Source organism: Eleutherodactylus coqui, chromosome 1 (genome assembly GCF_035609145.1).
Source record: "Eleutherodactylus coqui strain aEleCoq1 chromosome 1, aEleCoq1.hap1, whole genome shotgun sequence".
In the NCBI taxonomy this organism is placed as follows: Eukaryota; Metazoa; Chordata; class Amphibia; order Anura; family Eleutherodactylidae; genus Eleutherodactylus; species Eleutherodactylus coqui.
The window spans coordinates 436,895,406-436,917,324 of record NC_089837.1 but is presented as its reverse complement, the minus strand read 5'-3'; the positions used below and the strand labels follow the sequence as shown (position 1 = coordinate 436,917,324).

The window sequence follows — 21,919 nt, the reverse complement described above, 5'->3', positions numbered from 1 at the left end:
ATAGGTATTTCGGAACTCTGAAATTGCTGAGCAGAATAGATTATCAATATCAGATCGGTGGGAGTCTGCTGCGCAGAACCCCCACTGATCAGCTGTTCGTTGGTCACATGGCCTGACAGCAGCCAAGCAAATGCAGTGCCTCTTCAATCAGCTGATCATGGGGATCCCTAGCAGCCCATCAGTTAGATATTGATAGCCTGTCCTGAGGGTAAGTCATCAATATTAGAATAGAAGAAAAACTCTTTACGGCGGGGGTGGGTAGTGTGGGGGGATGGGAGAGGGGGGGGACTGGATCTCAGCACAAATAAGAGAGAAAACACTTCTTTAGAAAATGGTATTGGACACCATACCCCCTTACTTTCTGATCTTCTATAGCGAGATCCAATCCTACTTTTGTTTCCCGCATACAAAAAGATATACAGTAGCAAGGAGTGGGTCCCCAACATAGGACGCCATGGACCTAAATTGGGTTTTGCCCTCCTTTGTTTTTGGAAGCTGTAAGAGTGCAATGCTTATGTAACAGGTACAATACAAAATATACCTCTGTGTCCAATTACACATTTCAGAAGACTTTTAAATAAATATTTATTTCTATGCTTATTGCTTAAAAAATATTACAATTTTTTTTTATCTTTTCAAAATGTACCACACATTTCAAACTTGCCTATGAAGGATCCAGAATTTGTGATGTGCAGACAATTTTTGATGCACAAAACCAAAAAGGTAAAAAATAAAAATAAAAAAAGAAAATAAATAAAAAGAAAGTATAATACTTTTCCCCTTGTCATTATTTGTAAAGATTTATTAGGTTCGATTTGCAAGTTATTGGGGAAAAAAAAGGAGAAAAAAAACAGAAAAGAAAAAAAAAAAAAAAAAGGGTGCTAATGTTTTATGACAGTTCACACTGAAAGCAATTTCAATAGACAGATGTTACATTGACCCCTAGGAAGGCTGTATTGTCAGGTAGAAGATATTGTGTGCACATATAAACATGTTTACGTACAAGAGTTATCCTGTTAACCTGGGTCTTGCATTAATAACCACCACGTTATTCAAGCATTAGCGAACATACGGGACTATCGGCAGCTGCTGTATTACATCCATTAGTCCCAGTAGCCATTATTACACAGCTGTGTGAAAAAAAGGCACCTACATTGTATTTTACTGCACAGAGCCTTTAACTATGACAAAACATGAGATTATATCGTGCTCCTGGACATTTTCTAAAAAAATTTAAAAAAAAACAAAAAAAAAAATACAATAATTTACCATCTGTTCCATAATATGTAATAAACAGGTAGATAATATATATGCATATATAGTAAACCTTAGGTGCCTTTCAGCAGCAGAGAAGTTTGAAGATGGTGAAACAAATGGAAAGGACATATCCTTTAAGGTTACAGCATAAAAATTGGAAGCATGGTATGTTTTTGGATTAGATTTTAACAGTGGTGAAAGTGAATACGAGAGGGTTGACAGGTAAAGCTTTCAACACAGAGTAGGCCTGCAATGCAAAACAGGCATTTCTATGCTGGAAGCGAAAAAATAAAAATATAATAAATAATTCCAGTCTTCAAAAAGTAAAAAGTGGAAATCAAAAGCCCAAAAACAAACAAAAGTGCAGACTTGGGTTTGCACAGTATTCGTACAACTCACAGCTTGACTATGATGTATACAACAAATTAACATGAAGACCATACAGAATTATTCCAAGACTCGAAATCAGCAGATCACTGGCCTCCAAAGAGTATTTGCACTTATGGACTCCATGGGGAAGGAGGGGAAGGAGGGGTTCTACTTGCCAGATTGGCTCCTATTCTGGTGGATTCGGTACATCTATGCATTACATCTGAAGTGAATAGAGGTCTCAGGGAGCGAAGACTCCGGTGCAACCTGTTGGGGTTGGCGGCTTGAAAGAGCAAAGCTGATTGTTTTGATTAAAATGACACTTTATTATGGACCATCTGGTCCAAAATAAATTGGTATTTTAATCAAAACGATCTACCCTTCTCCTTTAAGTCCCCAACGCCAAGAGGGTGCAACAATGCCTCAGCTCCTTCTTCACATCAGTGTACAACGCTCACATGACTTTTGGCCGACCAGGGTACTAGGCCAAGACCACCTATTCTGCGTTGACCCCCACAAATACAACACACCTGTATGTTACATCTGTACCCCTGCTAAGCTATGTTGTTTTTTTACCCCTAGGGGTACTCTGCCTATCTCTTTTTCCTTTCTTACTTGATGTGCTACAAATTTGACCAGCCTATAATTCAACATTTTTCCTCCAGTGGTTGCCACAGGAAAAATGCATTAATTTCCATCACTTCTTCCAACAATAACAACTGATTGCTGGGGTTTGGGGGGATAGAGAAGTCGTTTTTCTTTTTTCTAAAAATGTGTTGTCTTTACCAGACAACCCTTATATGGCATTATTCAATGGATCAGCTGATTTACAGTCTCTGAATAATTCAGTATGATGTTGCATAAGGTGGTTGTACTTAACAGAGTAACGGGAAAAAGTAGATTGTCACCTAGAGGGTCATTATTAATTTTTCCATCTTTCTCTTCCATTTTAATCCATGCACCTCAATAATAAACTTGCATGAATTTACCACAGGTTCATAATGGCCTTTAACAGATAATGCTTACAGAGCCTAAAGCTTCGAAAATGCCTATCTGGCCTGTACATATTTCATTAAAAATAAACTCTATATAATAAATAAATATATAAAATAAATATAATGTTGCCTTTGGAATTTCTATAAATAAATTTAAGTTTGTTTTTGTATAGTATTTTTTAAAATTTTTGTTTCTTTTTTTCATCCATTTTTTTTTCTTTTCTAAGAGGTCTTTGATTTATGCTTATTGGGATGGCACCCCAATGAGCAATTATCTGAAAAGTCTTTTTTTTTCTTAAAGTAAGACTGCACCCATCCATGCCTTTGTAAATGAGCGTACAACTTGAGCAGGCCTTCAGCCAAAAATCTTGATGAACCGAAGTATGGCAGCTATGCTGATATATGATGAATTAAGGGGCGATCAAAAATTTAAAAGCATGTCTATTTTCCCAGCATGCATCAGGCCTCATTCCTTCTTGCTTTGCTTCTATATTTTTTTTTAGCTCTTTGCCTTGGAATAGATCAAGCACTCATGGGCACAGCCTTTCCTCCAGGAGGACAATCCTTTAAGTGCAGAACAGAATTAGCATGTTCCATCCAAGCCTCCATCATATATTATGCATGCGACAAAGTTTGGCAACAGTGCAGCTGATGTGATGACCCAGCTAACCAATAAGAACCCATCGGTGAAACCTTTTTGATTTAATATAGTGGTTACTTTTTTTTCTTTTTTTTTTCTTTTTTTGTTTTTTTCTTTTTTTAAGGGCTCGAGTGAAATAAACGTCTTTGTCAACTTTGGCTTAGTATATCTTTATAAAGTTCAGGAACTTTCCATGGGTCCACAGGTCTAGGTAAAAAATGTGTAAATTTCTGATGCCGTTTAGTCCTATTCCCTTCTCTAGGAGTCCCATCTTTATTCAATGCTACATAGTATCGACGTCCAGTGTCCACATGTTTATAGAGGTTAGATGAATACGTGTTGTACCAGTTTTCTTCAAATTGCTCTCGAAATACACACTCTTGGGTCAACTTCTCCTGGAAGAAACAAACCAGAACAGAAAGTCAATATTGATGTTCATATGAAGTTTCAGGCAAAATCTATCAGATTTTATTCTGGTTGGTGCAATGATCATATGTAGCATGACATAAGAATCAAGCTTGAATTGCATTGAGATAACAAATGCTCGAGAGGATATAACAAGACTCAATTACACAAGATCTTTCAACAATATTGGAAAGATTTGTGCAATAAACACAATACTTCTCTCATCCATTGGGAATAAAACCATGCAGGATGGCCAACTGAACAATGACCAATTTCCAATAATCATCAAGTCCCAGATTTCCAAGCACTTTTTCTTAAGACAGTATTCCAGCCAATAATATTAAATCACCTATTTGATGGCTGATAGATCAGTGGCGATCCACATGATTTAACCCCACTAATCACCAGAATAGAAGACTTTACTCCCACATCCCTCCACATCAGCACAACCACAGTGAGGAGAACTTATATGGACCAATAATCTTCCATGGACAAGTGTTCCCCACATGTTGCTGGGAAGGAGCCCTTAGTTTGTAGTTGGTGCACTCAAGTCAACAAAACTGTACAAAAATTAAGCTAAGAAAATATAATAAGGCAAATCTTACCAAGTGGAACTTTATCAATGTATTTAACCTATTTTCCTCTAGAGTCAGAAGCCATACATCAAGACACCCATACAAACGAACAAAAAGCACAAGAAGTTAAAGTTAATGGGGAAAAAGGTTTTGCCAAGTCAGTGCTACCTTATATTATTTCATCAGTTAAACAGGAGGTAAACATTTAAAAGTTAAAGCTCCACGACTGGAGCCATCAATTAGTCATTGCTAATATTTTTAAGAATTGCACCCCTTAGCTACAGGGGTCTTCCAAAGATAACCTATAGCAAATGTTTAAAATGCCTTTCAGAATTGTAATACGGCCTATAATCTGATGACTAGTCTTCAAGCTAAGCGCAGAAAGCTGAAATACCCTTCAGGATTTAACAACTTTGGAGAAGAAAATATTTTAAAAAAAGACCAGTCTTGTCTCTCAATTGAACCTGAGCAAGACTGATGGTGCCCCATACTTTTCGCTTTTAGCCACTGACATAGGTGTAAGTAAGCAGGCACCCACTAAATCAGACATTCATAGAATTGTTTGGTAAACCTATTTAAAAGTTTTCCCATGAAAATACTATGGATGACCCATCGGTCAGGTCCACAAGCATCAGACTCCAACCGATCAACCAATGAGGACCTATCCTGAGATTTGGTCATCAATAGTATTTTCATTGAAAACCCTTTTAACCATTTCCCATAATGTCATTATATTGAGAAAAGGAACTCCTTGTAAAAATTATTCCCATCATCTTGTAGCTGAGCTTCACTGAAGTGAATGGGGCTGAACTGCAGTGCTACATACAACCACTGGACAGGTGTGATGTGGTTTTTGAAAGAAAGTAGCCATGTTTTGCTAATGCTGTACAACCCTTTTAAGCTCAAAAGATGCCTTCTATACAGAGCCCTTTTTAATACCAGCATACTTTACATTATAGAAGTCAGTTTGGTTTACAAAACAGATGCGGAGATAAGAGAGGGGTGAACTGTGCCAAGGTTACTAACACTGCCATGGACCTGCCATAATCACAAAAATCAAGTTCCCCTAAATTGGGGACCGTGTAGAATTTTTTACCCTTCTAAACTGTGCCTATTTGAATTCGTGTGACTGCATAGAATTATACCACTTCAGCACAAGTCTTCCAATTCATGCAGCTGGGTCTTCAGTCAATAAATATTGAACAGGACTGCGTAAAATGCAAAAAGGACAATACATTCACCAGAGCAGTAACCATTTCATGACTGGGAAGATAGAGTTGCTTGTTTCTATATAACCATATAATACAAGTAGCAAAACTATAAATATATGACTAATTCTGTAAAATGCGAGATTGTAAGTAAATTTGGAAGATTTACCGTATTGTTGCCCGAAGTAAATAAAAAAAATATACATATATATATCAAACTACTTACTTTTAATGCAGTCTTGGGGTGCATTAAAAGAGATATAGGGGCAAGGGACAAGAACATTATTCTTTTACTATTTAAGGCACTTGTCACGCCCCACATGGAATACTGTGTGCAGTTCTGGTCACCGGTGCTCAGGAAAGATGTTACAGTGCTTGAGGGGGTTCAAAGAAGGGCAACTAAATTAATAAATTAAATGGGAGGACTGGAATACCCAGAGAGGCTATCAAAACTAGGATTAATTACCCTAGAAAAGAGACGGTTAAGGGGCGACCAAATAACGATGTATAAATATATGAGGGGACAATACAAGAATCTCTCCCATGAGCTGTTTATACAAAGGACTGCATCGGTAACAAGAGGGCATCCGCTATGTCTAGAAGAAAGCAGGTTTCATCACCAATACAGAAGGGGGTTCTTTACTGTAAGAGCAGTGAGACTAAGAAACTCTCTACCCGAGGACGCGGTGATGGCAAAAATCAACAGAGGTGTTCAAGAGGGTGTTCTAGATGCCTTTCTGGAGTGCTAGGATATTACAAATTATAGACATTAAATAACCAGTGGGGTTGTCATTCTGGGTCTTGGAGTCAAGTAGGAACTTTCAAACATTGATCCAGGGATTGTTTTGACTGCCATAATGGAGTCAGGAAAGAATTATTTTGTCCAAATGGGCTAAATTGGTTTCTGCCTCATTGGAGTTTTGCATTTCCCTGGATTAACAAGGTGAGGTGGGGGGTGCGTGGGGGGAACCAGGCTGAACCAGATTTATATTGTCTCCTTTCAGCCTAACATTCTATGTGACTATGGGATAACAAACACTAAATCTGCGACTTGGTTGTCACTTTGACAATATTCTCATAAAAAGATTGCGAAAAAAAAATTTAATTTCCCCATCTATACTGCTATGCTTTATCATTGCCATTATGTATTATATAACATCACTAGCACTCTTTCCCTCCAAAAGTCCTTCAATCTGGCATTCAACAGCAGATTATATTGTACTTTAGGTTTGCTTTCTAGAGGATCAGTAGCCTAAAGGCCTGTTTACCCCAAATGATTGATCATTTGAACGAGCGATATCAGAGTTCGCTTGTGCAGTCAGTTTACATTGTTGGCCCCTTCAAATGAGAAATCATTCAGTCGAATGAGAACGCCTGCACGATCAGTACTTAAACCAAACGATTAGTGTACGAGCCAACGATTATTGTATGCAGGCATAAAAATTAACGAAGAACGAAAAGCAAACCATTTGTGATTTGATCACTGGCTGTGCTTACGCTGATTTTTGCCCGTTTGAACGGTTTGTTGATCGATAACCATTCGGTTAGGACTTTTTAGGACCATCCAATAGCTCTACTATTATACTGCTACTGTGTATACATAACAGGTTCTATTATGAATCAGATTCAGGCTAAAGTAATGCATTCATTTAATAATATTATAAAATAATTGTATTTGTTGTATCTCAAGCTGTATGAATGTCCCACAAAAATTTTTTTTCAAAATCATCGTACTCCAGACAGGGTTAGCCTTGGAGACACCTTGACTACTATGCACCGTTTAAAGCTATAATTTCCTCATGAAAGACTCCATCTGAGCTCTTTGCAAACACTGCCCCCCTCAATAATAAATTAATCATGGATAAAATGATCGTTTTATCCAGAACATCTATATTTACATTTTGGGAGGCAGTACATATGCTGTATGGGATCTTTAATGATTGGTGCTCCTAAGGCTTTTAGAATATGTACTGATCAGTGGGCTATTTCAGACTTTTAATTATTTATCTGCATGGATGGTAAAATGCATTATTTAAGATCACCAGAGGAATCTCTTAACTGGGAGTGACATGTACAGAGCTTGGAAGGCAAACAAAGAGCCCGTTCCCCCACCCCACTTTATAAACCACAAAAGAAATATAAAAATTCTGTTATATAAACAGTACAAGATTTTATTTCACAAGGCCGGTTAATAATCGCACTGAGAAATGCCCGTTACTTTACAGACAAAGTAAGAGGATTGCATAAGTAGCTATTGCCTAAATTAACATAACTGGAATTGTTCACAGAGGTGTAACTAAACTCCTGAGCCCCAATGCAAAAATCTGTTATGCAAGAGAGAAGCCTTTGCCCCCCTTAGGCAACAAGCCCTAATGCTAGCACTACCTTAAAATTTCCCTACAGCTATGCCCCGGATTGTATTATGGACCACAAGATCCTAGTGACCATGACTGGGATGGTTAAAGGGGTATTCCGCTTACGGCACATTTTTTCAAGTTTTTACCTATCCACTGGAAGGGCGAAAACTGATAGATCAGTGGGTGTCAGACAGCTAGCACCCCCCCCCCCCCCCCATCCAGAGACCCCATTTTCCCTGTCCTTTACACTGTAGCCTCAACAGTGAGAAGATTGAATGGACAACAAGTTGGGCAGGGTCACTCCATTCATTTCCAATGGGACTGCGGAGTACAAAGCGCTTGACTGCTTCTGTCAGCCGCAATGAAATTAATAGAGTGGCGTCTATGCAAGCATGGCCCGTTTTTCATTCAAAGACGTCACTGCGGGTGTGAGAAGCCATTCAACAGTGAGGTGGACAGGGAAACCTGGAGCCCATCATTGTCGGGATGAGTGGGGGTCCCTGCAGTTGGACACCCACTGATCAGTTTTCCCCCATCCCGTAACTTGAATGCCCCATTTAGTGTTGGGCCACTATTTCTTGTTGAACTTCTGCCATGTTTTGTGGTCACCACCTTTTACTGCAGGGACTGTGAAATCTTGACAGTTATGTTAAGATGCAATTGGCCAGGGATGTAGAAGCAGCAAATAGCGCCACCAGGCTCAGTCAGAGCATTGGTGATGCCGTTAGTCCAGGTCACTAAATCCGCAATAGGGCAAGGGTTTTAGGTCATAATACAAGTGCATAAGCTAATCTATATTATACTGGTGTGAATCTAATATCATGCCCTAACACTACATGCTCTCAGGACCATTTAGGACCAGTGGGACAGGATAGGGAATACTAAGGAAATGGTATCCAAAATCTAATGTCCCATTTAAATGGGACGACAGTCTTCTAAACAACTGCACGAGCATCGACATCATCGCTAAGATAGTTAGCACTCGTGCAGAGTGTTTAGACAGGCAGAGTTCACCACTGGATCGCAGGCTTCTCGCTCAGCGCTTCACTTTCTACATGAAGCGCTAAGCGTGGAGCGTTTACACTCTGCGAGAATCTTGCGATCTAGCGATATTTTTATGTTGACTGAAAGCCAGCGATAACGAGAAGTGATTTTTTTTTTGCATCTACACGGGATGATTGCTCAATTGTGTTCGTTTTAATCAATTTTGAGCGACAATCGTCCCGTGAAAACGGCCCTTAAACGTTGTGGGCGACATGAACTTATTCAACCATGTCAAAAATAACTGTGGTGAAAATGTAGTTTGTGTTAGTTTCAAATAAATACATTCAAACAAACGCTCTGAAAATCCCTCCACAAACCAGAAATAGGAGGCGTAAAACAGAGTTATATGCATTACTAAATCCACTTTATTTTGCAGTCCCTTTATTCGAACAATGTGTTTTATAGATTCTGTGGTTGTTGGCAGTTCTAGAGTTATAAACACATGGGTGGGAAAAGAAAAATGTATTTATATACTTTTTTTGCATTTTGTGACAAGTAGAACTTTGCCGGCTAACACAATGGAATGTTTAATTTTCTATCCCGAGTCACAATGTAGTCATTGTTTAGAAACTGGAACATTGAAGAGATGCTTGAAATTACTAGGCCTCTTCCTAGACTAGAAATATTGACAGATCCCTAATGTCAAATGATTTACCAGCATAGCGCTCCTTTCATACCCATTGTTGTCAAATCTCTGTTTTTGCCAACTTTATGCCTCTAACATTTTTGTTTCTTTTGTTATAGTTTAGAAAATAAAGTGAATTACTGAAAAGTACAGACTTGCTATTAAGGTTAACTGCATTCACAGCTATTAAGCAATTTAGGTTTATGGAACATTGAGAAAAATCTATCAGCAGATAAGTAACTTGAAACTCCTGGGCCTGGAACAAAGACTCTACTACCAAGATGCCATACAGCACTGTATATAAGGCTAGGCTGTATAGCAGAATAGTAGATAATATGAGAAGATTGAGTACGCATGTGGGTAATGGTTCTATTATGTACATATTCTGAGATGGTCTTGTTATTTATGATCAAGATACTAAAATATACTTGAGATTATGGAGCACGGGTGGTCAGAAACATTAAATATAGATTGTCTGAACTCTTATCTATGTCACATCTATGTGGTGGTTGACTACACACTAGAGGTATATCATCAGAACTTGATCTGGGTAGGACCAACAATCTAATATGTATAGTAGCCACCTGACTTTCCACTAGGCAGACGTTGGGGGAGATAACAATCGGACAATTGGATTGCAGCTGCCTGATCTTTTTATTCTCAGGAGATAAACAGCTACTCATTCAAAACTCATGCATGCTCGGCCGAGCCAAGCTTACATGTGTATGGGGTAACAGTCAGCCAAATCAGTGTTCAGCCTACGGGCATCTAATGTGTTTGGGCAGTTTAAGCTTGGGCGTCCTATGAAAAGCTACCTGTGTTTGGGCTTCTGGGGTTTTCAGATGTAAATGTTCATAACTGCTTAAAAGAGCTTGTCTCATGAAGACAACCACTTCCCATAAGTCCTATTAAAGTATATGGAAGTCATATAGATGGCCTTCCACTTCCCTCTTAGCCAGAGGCAATCAAAAAGAACTTTTAATCTTGCAAACACGGTCTATGTGGTTGCCACTCATCTGAATGGCCAAACAGAGCCAGAGAGAACAGAATTAAATCTCTACTTTTAGCAGCACGGTGGCTCAGTGCTTAGCACTGTTGTGCCTTGCAGTGCTGGGGTCCTAGGTTCAAAGTCTGACCAAGAAGAACATCTGCATGGAGTTTGTATGTTCTCCCCATGTTTGTGTAGGGAGGTGGAGTTCACATTATCTTATACAGTCTTTGTTACTATACAACATGTGCAGGGTTTGTGTCTTTAAGAGAAGGAAGAAGCAGAGGAATGAGACAATGGAGCGTTTGGGCAAAACGGGCAGGGGGAAGCGAGTAAGACGGAAGTTGCATCGTGGAGCATCTTCCCGGGAGAAAAGCTATGTAGCGTCTGCGGTACATGGTCTCACAGATCACTGGCCACTGTAAGAGGAAGCAAAGGACATTTATAGCTAATTTGGCTAAACAGACTCTCTTGTATAAAACATTGTAACTAGAGATGAGCGAACGTACTCGGTAAGGCTGATTTCGCAATCGAGCACCGCGATTTTCGAGTACTTCACTACTCGGGTGAAAAGTACTCGGGGGCGCTGTGGGTGAGCGGGGGGTTGCAGAGGGGAGTGGGGGGGGAGAGGGAGAGAGAGAGAGCTCCCACCTGTTCCGCGCTGCTAGCCCCCACTCCACCACGCCACGCTCCGCCCCACAGCGCCCCCGAGTACTTTTCACCCGAGTAGTGAAGTACTCGAAAATTACGGTGCTCGATTGCGAAATCGGCCTTACCGAGTACGTTTGCTCATCTCTAATTGTAACCATCGCCAGCAACTCTGTTCCGGTCTTCACGATATACCCAGAGCAAAAACTTAACGAGAGTTAAAAGGCTCATCAGTTACCAGTACGTCTTCACAAACTATTCCCTGGACTCTCCGGTGTACCCCTTATGGCTGGGCTCTCTTCCTCACTTGGCCATCCACTGACCTAGTTTGGCCTAAACCTGGTCCTGATCTAAATGTGACATCTATGGCAGTTAAGGAGAAAGGACCAGTACCATTTAACAGAGGTAAATATGAGCTAGAGGCTATTAACCTGACCTGGTCCAGTGAGCCTGAGATAGCAGGGCCTACTAATACTGGTCTCACTACATTTACATGGGTTTCTTCCAGGAACTCCGGTGTTCTCCTACACTCCAAAAACATACTAGTAGGTGAATTTAGTGAGCCCCAAGGGACCTTTTACATGAAACAATTTGATTCAGAAGACAATCGATGGCTCGTCTAATGGGCCTTTACACAGGTTGCTTCAGATCCTTAGGCCTCATGTCCACGGGCAAAATATGATTTAAGATCCGCAGCGGATCTCCCGCATGCGGATCCGCATCCCATAGGGATGCATTGACCACCCGCGGGGTAGATAAATACCCGCGGATGGTCAATAAAAGGGATTTTAAAAAAAATGGAGCATGAAAAAATCTGGACCATGCTCCATTTTCGTGCGGGTCTCCCGCATGGACGGCTCCCGCGGGCTTCTATTGAAGCCTATGGAAGCCGTCCGGATCCGCGGGAGACCTAAAATAGGAATTTAAAAGTATTTACCCATCCGGAGCGGCCCGGGAAGGTCTTCTCTTCCTCACGGCCGCATCTTTCTTGCTTCGGCTCGGCGGATGTGCCCGGCGCATGCGCGCGGCACGTCGACGATGTGCCGGCGACGTGCCGCCTGCGTGACGAATTCATCCGCCGGCCGAAAAAGAAGATCCAGCCGTGAGGAACAGCTGACCTTCCCCGACCGCTACGGATAGGTAAATTCTTTTAAATTCTTCTTTTCAGCGCTCATGTCTGCGGGGCAGGAGGGACCCGCTGCAGATTCTACATGTAGAATCCGTAGCGGGCCCGATTTTCCCCGTGGACATGAGGCCTTAGGGAATGAACTATCATAAAGTTTCATCACAGTCAGTAATATATTCCCTGTTCAGACAATGAGGCTTTAGGGGTTTTTTGTGTTGTATAAAAGATGTTTTTACCCAACGAATGACTGGCAACCCCTTTGCATGGTCTGACGATCAAGCACATGAACTTTCGTAGGAACGTTGTTGCCTAGTCATCAGGCCAAGTTAAAGGACTTTAATGTACCTTGGTAACCTATGTGAGCATGGAGAGTTTGCCTTGGTTGGATTCAAACCCATGGTCCCAATGCTGAACAAAGCAGCAAGGCTAATCAGGGAGATACTTTGTAAAAGAAAAAAACATCCCCAATACACCAAACCATTAAAATTCCAACCCATGCAAAAAAAAAAAAAACATACCTCCTATCACACCAACCTGTAGACATGCAAAGTACTGTAGCAGGAAATTGGACTATGCATTGCAATCAGTTCGCCATCAGTACCTTAAACACAAATGTGTTAACTGTCCTTTGTAGTAGGTAACACCTACAGTGTGTATTCCTCATTGTTTGACAATGCTGCATTCACACAATTTGCATAGCAGAATCAAAGTGATTGGTTGAGTATTCCCATAGATATGTGAAAACTACTGTTCTCTGGTACAAGTTCACACAAACCACTTGTGTGGATGCACATGCTCAAATTTATAGGCTCCTATTGAAAAAGATGTGGAAACATGCTTGATTATCAGTTATAAGATTGGAGATCAATAAACAGTACGTAATGTTTATTCAGTGCCAACAGAGATGGAACTTGATAATTATAAATGTGGTTTGGAATTAACATGCTTAAAATAGTGGAAAGAGTCCCAAGTGATCAGTTGTAATCTGCAGGAAAAACCAACAGTGAGTGTTCCGTTTTCCTGCAGTGCCACCACAGTCCAATCTAAGTATTACACACTACCTAATGAAATCAATGGGCTGTCCGTGTAATGCATGGACGAATTACATTCAATCCCCTGCTATGTAAACATCACTTTTGTGTCGCAGCATCAAAAAGGAAGCTATGCCTTAAATGTAATATAATCATTTTAAATGAATGGAGAATTTTGTAATTAAGGTTTGTGGTATGTATGCTACAAATAGTCGCTTCCAATTTACATAATATGGCATTAGGCCTCAATAATGTTTGGCCTAGAACTACATTTTGTTTTTCCATGTAGCACTGACTTAAAGGGGTTAACAACCCCCATCTCTATTACCCAGAGAAGAGCACCACCGCAAACAGCGACTCTTACTCTAGTGGATGCTGCCTATCCATGTATCACATGTCAATAACCAATTTGTAACAGCAAATCTGTGGCCATGGAGGATTCCCGACTCCAACTGCTAATAAAGCAGTATTTTGAATACTGGACTTGCAATAAGCCGATTACTATGTTGGCTTCAGTATAAAAACAGCATTGAAAACCTACTTGAGATATTGTAAAATGATGATCATTGGCTTGGATATTCAGAAAGGTATTTTTGTTCCAAGGCTAAACTTCAACTAGGAAAAATACATCATCGATGTACCTAAAGGACATAGCTCCCTCCTTCAATTACTATATATTCTTGTTCTTTGGAGAGGTCTATGTCCTAGTTTTCCTGGAAATTGTGGATTCATGGCCATTCAATAAAGGGATGGCTAGAGAGTGCTAGGTTTGCAAATCCTTTTCTGCAGGCCTGTGTGATCTCTCAGGGTGTCCTCTGACAGAAAGGTTATGTCAGATGCGTATTACTTAAATGCTCTGTGTTGTTCTGGGTCGAGCTGTCCTTACACACTTTGTTTTGAAAGCCCTCAGGTTACTTTATTATGCAAGTTCTGCTTCCCTTTCTGACCAGGCCTTAAGCGGTCTCACCCTTAGGACATTATCAGGGACATGAATGAAGATCTGTATGCAGGGGAATACCAGCGGGGGACTGACAGGTTTGATTTATGGTGGTCTCCTTACAATGCTGTGTATTCTTGTGCGTTTCAATTCGTTTTTGAACACACATCTGACTTCTGTACATCTATCACACATTAACTCATCCAACAGCACAATCTGGTGACAACCCCCTCTTAAATTTAGGCATCATTTTACTTCCATTCTGCCCAAAATTTTCAGTTTATGAACAAAGAAATAAAAAAAAAAATAATCCGATTTACACACTGAAGGAAAACCTAATAAAACTGGTACAAACTTTGATAGATTTTGGTGATTTTAAAATTTTTATTACAAAGTGTCATCCACATAAAACATTTGGTTCTCCAGGAGGTCTACAGTAATTTTTACTTTAAAAAAAAAAATTGATGCTGATCACTTCAGTTAACATTCACCAATTCGTACAATATTTAATTGTTACATTCGGCCATGTCCATTGCAATGGGTACTCCCCCCCCCCCCCCATAGTAAGAATAATTAGAAAGGTGTAGGACATATGGGTATAGTGTATGTAATTTGGAAGTGGAAAATAGTGGAAAAAGGTTAAGAACTTACCGACCCATACAGTTCCCCTCTCTCATTCATTCCTAGGTACAGTCCACTGTCAACACCTCGAATGCTGACTAGACCCACGGCTATACTTATAAATTCCAGGATCCCTGTAAAACAAAAACACAAGGGATTGGTCAGTTTAGTAAATATAAAAGAATAATACAATTAGTCGCATTTATAACAACTTGTGCAGAGGGCAAAGCTGTACTGCCTTTAAAGAGGGAAAATGAGAAAAAAGGAAAAAGAAAAAGGGGCGGGGGGTATAGTACCACTTTTCTCTAGGATGTGTGCGTGTGGTATTGCAGCTGAACCCCATTTACTTAGAGTTTTTGCTAAGTTATAAAGTTATGATCCATGGCAATCCAAGATTCTGGTCGGTCCCCAAGTGAATGGAGTGGATGTTTTGCAGGTGTGCCACAGCTCCATTCTCTTCAAGTGCCGCAGACTGCTGAAGTGTTTGAACTTGTTAATCTCCAGGGTGGTTACTGAAGTGAATGAAGCAGCAGTGTGCCTATGTAACCTCCATTCTATTCACTCAGGTACCCAACCGGAATCCGTGTGGCTCCCAGTGGTTGGACCCCACTGATTATAAAGTTACCCCCTATCCTATGGTTTTCGGAGACTAAACTATTAATAACCTACTCTCAAGATAGGTCATCAACAGTTGATCAGTGGAATTCCACCACTATGGATCCATGACAATCAGCTGATGGAAGTGACAGCGGCACTTAAGTGAGCACTTTGGCCATTCATACATTACATAGCGCCTATGCCTGGGTACTGCAACTCCATCCCATTCACTTGAATCTGAGCGAGCTGCTCTCAGGCCATATGGTCGATTAACACAACATCACATGCAAAAGATGATACCAAGGAGTGTTGTGGTCTTTTCAGGCAACTGATCAGCAGTAATCACAAGTGGCGGGCCCCACAGTCAACGGTTGATGACCTATCATGAGGATAAGCCATCAATATCTTAGTCCTACAAAAGTGCTTTGTGCAAGAGTGTCCTGGTTTCTTTAATCTCATACAACCCCTGCTACAGCTAAAAACAGTAGTCTTGCTATACAACATTAAATTATGCTATGGAAAACACAATACCCCACATCAGGGGTGTAGCTAAAGGCTCATGGGCCTGGGTGCAAAGGTTTATCTTGGGGCTCCCCCAACTTCTCTTAACCCCTTAATGCAGAGATGTAACTTGAAGCGCCTGGGCCCCAATGCAAAACCTGTAACGGGGCCCCCAACTATAATGCTTTATTCATAGTACTAGGCTCCCTATATGGAGAAGAGAGGCCTTATGGGCCCCCTAAGGCTCCTGGGCCCAGGTGCAACCACATTCCCTATAGTTACACCAGTGCCCCACATATATATGTACTTCCTGCCATAGTCTAACTTAGTATTGCGGTCATGAAGATTTATCATGTAATTTACCCAACTTTGCACCAGTTTACTGCATGACGGACACCAATCATAACGAACGTTGCCAAGTTCCTCAAAGTAATTCTAACACAACAGGTCTACTGCGCAGGCATCAGTTGTGTTGTCGCTATACAAGTCAATCACATCCCTTAAATCAATATTCTATCATTACACATTTAATTTGAAGGTTAGGACAAATAAGGGCATTTTCTTTAGTTATATTAGAGAGTCTGTCTACTCTTTAAATAACCCCTAATCATGCTGCCACCTTACACCTAGCCCACTCGCCTATTTCCCTTTTAAGCCTTCATCCTCTGAGCCATAAAACTGCTTCCTCTGTCAAACTAATATCCATCAGACTGCCTTTGTCATGTAAAGCAGCCACTTCCCAGTCTCACCCATAGAATCTGCTGTCTATCTTCCATGGAAATGAACCTTAAGATCTATTCTGGTTTCTGTTTATATGGAACATTTAATACAGGTGAGAGAGGAATAGAAGAACACAAGGGTGTAAAAAGTAGCAGAAGACGGAAAAGAGAACAATGACCTGCAATAAATGGAGAAGAAGAAAAGAATGCAACATTTTAAGAGATAGATATTCCAACTCTTGTAACACTATTTGGTAACCATATACTAGTTCCAAGCTATTTGCACAAATTTCGAGCTTTATATATAGGTTATAAAGAGGAGGTAATTTTTTTTCCCCAAAGACACTATGAGAATGATGCATTGCAGATAGCAGGATAGTGTCACAGCAATAAAGCCGGCAGCATACTGCACCCATCCCTGAGATCCCTCCTTACATCATGTTGTGACTGTGCACTAAAAACGCTTCTATTTTTAATCCCAGTGAATTAGCACATAATACATTAATGCAACGGAATTCGTTTCATGTCCTGGAAACACAATTGGACTGAGATTCTGAAATCCAAGGAAGGCATCCTCACCCTCCTGGAACAACAAGTCCCAACATGCCCATTAAAAAATATATTTTACATACACATTCATACTGTATTTTTTGCTTTATAAAATACACACCTGATAAGGCTACTCTCACACAGCAGTGCGGCAAAGCATCACAATTTCTATTGCTGTGTCTTGCCGCGATTTCACTTTCGGGGTTTAGCACACCTCATCATTGATGAGGTGCGCTAAACGCAAAAAATAGACTCAGCTCAAAAATCGCATGTCTGTGAGGCTCCCATTGAAATCTATGGCAGCGTTATACCGCTGCGTTGTAAATGCGGAAAAAAAAGAGCCTGCATGAGATCGGCCTAAGACGCACCTAGGAGGAAAGTAGGGAAAAATATTTTGAACACACCCAGGGACTTTGGATGACAGTGCAGGGGATAGTACCGGACAACGGAGGGACACTATAACTCCTTTCCTTTCTCTTCCACAGCAGGAGCAGCAGAGCCCTGTAACATCGGCGCCCATGTACAGCAGAAGGTAGCTGATTGGTGTAGGTGGGGGGGGGGAAGCAGCAATTCCCGCCGGCGCTCACCACCAATCAGAGGTGGTCGTGAGTGCTAGCGGGAGAGGAGAAAGAACTGCTCCTTCCCTGCTGTGAAGCGGACCTGGCTGGACGTGTGACCGAGTGAACACAGGCCGCTGCAAGGAAGAAAAAAAAAAGTGTGTCTTATAAAGCGAAAAATATTATACATACAGGTTGGCCTTAATAATTGGTTGTCTGAGGTTTTTAATTTTTTTTTTCTATCGCTGACCTCGGGACAGGTCATCAATGGATGATTGGCATGGACCCCCACCAATCATCCATTAAAAAAAATTTAAAAAAAGTACCAGACAACCTTCCAACTGCACGAGTTTACAATTCATTTCTTCTTTTTTTTTTTTAAAGTCCGTGTCCGCCTCCATATTCCACAGCAAATACCGTTCATAGCATGCTATAGAAAAGTGATTCATCATGCACACGCGTGGAAAGCAGTCTGACCAGAGTCCATTCCGCACTTGACTTTGCGTTAAGGTCCCGGATTCTGTGTCATCACTAGGTGATGATTCTGGAAAAGCAGGAGTTAAAAAAGAAAAAACCTGTACTGCGCATATCAGGCAGCGAGCCATGTGGACCATCGGCAGTACAGAGAAGTCGAAGAATGACAGGAACGCAGGGTCACCGGCCACGGTCAGGGCCGTATTCCGTTACAGGATTTTGCATGCGGAATCCTACCCGTCCGTGTTCAGGCAGCCTTATAGTCACCTTTTCCTGCTCCCCGCTGTGTCCTTTGCCTCTGCTCCCAGTCTTTCCTCGGACGTCACACTTATAGACTTTTTTTTATAGGACATCACAGGCGCTGCAGCCAGTGACAGAACTCAGCAATCGATCTCTGCGCTTTGTCATTGGCTGCAGCATCTGTGATGTACTATAAACCAGGTGGGACAAGGAGCGGTTGACCAAGCAGGACCAAGGGACATGGCGGGAAAAAGTAAGCATACGACTAATTATTATGTTAGTTAATGGGGAAAGGATTTTACAGAGGAACTACAACATGGACAACCCCTTTAAGAATCTTTATAACAATCAGAGAGCAGGTATAGTCCATTAGCAGTCTAATATTACCAATACACTGTTGGGATTAGGTAGTCTGAAAATTGTGTAGGTCATTTTAGATGGCAGAAAACAGGACCTGGAACTGAATGGAGAATATGGATGGCAGAGAACAAGAAGTGGAGATAACATAACCCCCGCTCCTCTGGTTTTGGACAGAATATTGTCCCGAAATAAGGGTTGCTTTAACTAATCAGTACTTAGACAGTATTGACTGGAAGTATTACATACATATACAGTCATGCACAATCTAACAATACAAGATACAAAAAAATGCAGCACTTCTTTTCTCCTCCTCTCTTAAGGTCGAAAACAATCTCATAATCTGAAGTTTATATAAAGAATTGCTGATTTGACTGCTACCCAATTTACATCTCAAGAGCCAAATAGCAAGCCTTATTCTTGCATAGGATGGCTCTTGATCAGCAGAACTTGGCACAATGTTGCGCCAGAGGTGCACTTCAATGATAACAGCTGACCTATACAAGTTTTAGTGGCTGCACTTACAATCATCTCACCATGAATTTTTTTTTTTAAATACTACCGCAATACAGAGGGTTCAACTGAGAAAATACCTTTTAGGGTAGATTAACACACTGCAGTTTTTGGAAAAATGCTGCAGTTTTTCATAGTGTTTTTTTTTTTGTTTTTTTTTTTAAACCAAAACCAGAAATGGAGTCAAAAGCAAAACAGACTTCTACGCATCCTTCCTGCTAGATCCACTTCTGGAATTTGGTCAAAAAACTGCATTAAAAACTGCAGTGGTGTCTTTCTAAGAAGCAAAATTCTGAGTTTTCCCCAAAATGCAAAACTCCTAAACTCTATGTCGCATGCCTGCTTTATTTTTTCTCGTCTAGCAATTCTTCTTACCGAAGTCATCTCCTGTCCCCCATATAAATCAATGAATAGACACCATTTCAATATTCATGGATGGAGTCTGCACATCCAGAATCCCCTGCGCAGAACAACCACCAATGACCACAGGTAGAGTGTCTGGTACATACAGTATATAGATAAAGTGGTCACCGATACAGGGAGTTATCAACAGCTAGGGGAAATGAGGCATCAGGACATGCAGAAGAGTGGATTTGAGAGGAACACACAGTAATCAATAGTATAAAGAACTAGCACTTACTAGTAGGACTTTCTAGTAGTATTATTTGGAGATGCAGTGGTACAAGCAGGTTTCTACTGTTGGGGATCCCATGATTAGTCACTTATGACCATATGTGATCAGTGGAAACAGTTTAAAATAAAAGTAATGCAATTGTGCTTTAAAAAAAAAAAAAAAAAAAAATCACTAAATATCAATACTGTTCTTATAATACATCACTGGAAGGAGAGGACGTTTCATGCATGGACAAGTTAACACATTAGCGATGTCACTATGGAGGACACAAACATATAGCAGCAGATGAAACATATCTGTAGGGGTTGGAACATATTTTTAAAGAGTCCCTCCCAATTCAGGATGCAATTCTGTCGTAGAACCGCAAGGGAGGGGGGGAAATTACCTGCAGCTACACTGTGCAGTGCACTGATTGGCCAGTGTGAATGACATGAGCAACTCAGGTCAATTAGAACACAGTTATAGTGCATTGGTAGTCTAATGCTACCAGTGTACGGCGTGTGGGGAATTAGATAAATTGAAGATTGTGTCAGCCATCTTAGATGGCAAAAATGGGACTCGAAACTGGTGGGTGGGAGAGATGATAGAAAAGAACACAACTACAAGCAATGTATCTTCCTCCTCCTCCAGGCCCAGGACAGAATTTTGTCTTGAAAACGCAAGGTCATCAATAGTTAATCCCTGGTGATGATTTGATCGCCCGGCCCGCTGTCGGTGCAGCGGGCCCAGACGTCACCATTGGCGACGGGAGTGGAAGTGCCATAGCTGGCTTCACTCCCATTGGGAGCCAACGCGGGCTATTACGCTTCTGGTACTTCCACCTCCAACACCGCGGCCGGAAGTGGACATGTAATAGCCGCTTCAGCTCACACCAATTTCAATGGTAGCGAAAGCCAGCTATGGCACCTCCACTCCCGTCACCTATGACAATGTTAAGCCCCTCTGCACTGACAGTGGGCCAGGTCGTGATATCCCTGGCATGGGATATTGTGCTCATCAGCCACATGGCTTGAGAGCAGAGTGGTCAGATTCAATTGAATGGGATTAAGCTGCAATACCCAGGCATAGGAGCTATACAATGTACGGTGCTGTGCCTGGTATGGACTGAACTGGCCACAGGACTTACCAGACTGCTGCTTTCACTTCCATCAGCCTATTGCCGGGGATCCCAAGCGGCAGGTCCCTGGCAATTAACTATTGATGACCTATCTTGAGGATAGGAAATCAATAGTTTTTGCCCAGAAAACCCCTTTAAGTTATCATTAGCAAGGTGGAAGGCTCTTAGATTGCTACCCATATATTTCCACCCTAGAGACAAAAGAACATTTCTCACTTTCTACTCCATAGTTACTTTACTGATTTATTTTACCATTTACATATTCTACAGTGCTGAACACCAATTGTCATCACTGCCATTGAACCCTAACCCCATGGAGGTCCACCATCCCTATTAGGTTTTTGGAATTTGGGAAATACAGAGAGAACATACAAATTTTACGCAGATGTTGCCCTTGATTGGATTTGAAATCAGAACCCCCGTGCTACAAGGTAACAGTGCAAACCACCGAGACAACGTACGGAATATCTTACGAAAGCGAAATTGAAATTTGATGCACAAAACTCTATGAATAAACATTCCTATAAGCATAATGAATAATTGACAAGCCGGACAATGCTCCAATAAGTTTGCAATCAAATCTCAATTACAGTGGAAGTCACAGAGCCAAATCCTCTTATTGTACAGACACGCTCTACACAGACATCCTATTCTTCATTCAGTATACTGGGCTAGCCTGCAGTCGGTATCGCTGTACAATGACTGCTACATGTGCAGAGGAAATGCACAACTGGGGCATGTTAGGTGTGTGTGAAGTGTGGCAAATGTATTGACACAACTTGACCCTATTTGCCAAGAGCAATTTTGAAAATCTGACTACACAACACTTCAAGAA

At 41.0% G+C, this 21,919-nt stretch overlaps 1 protein-coding gene across 1 annotated transcript in view; it reads right to left on the bottom strand.

Moving 5' to 3' along the window:
* Positions 1 to 599: 599 nt before the first annotated feature.
* The window catches only part of FGF9 (fibroblast growth factor 9), a 51,561-nt gene continuing 30,241 nt past the window's right edge, over positions 600 to 21,919 (bottom strand). Inside the window, exons 2-3 of the mRNA XM_066582211.1 lie at positions 14,857 to 14,960; positions 600 to 3,656 (exon numbers count right to left, since the gene is read on the bottom strand). Of these exons, the coding sequence (XP_066438308.1) occupies positions 3,411 to 3,656; positions 14,857 to 14,960 (350 nt within the window). The 3' untranslated portion in view covers positions 600 to 3,410. The remainder of the gene's footprint in view (positions 3,657 to 14,856; positions 14,961 to 21,919) is intronic.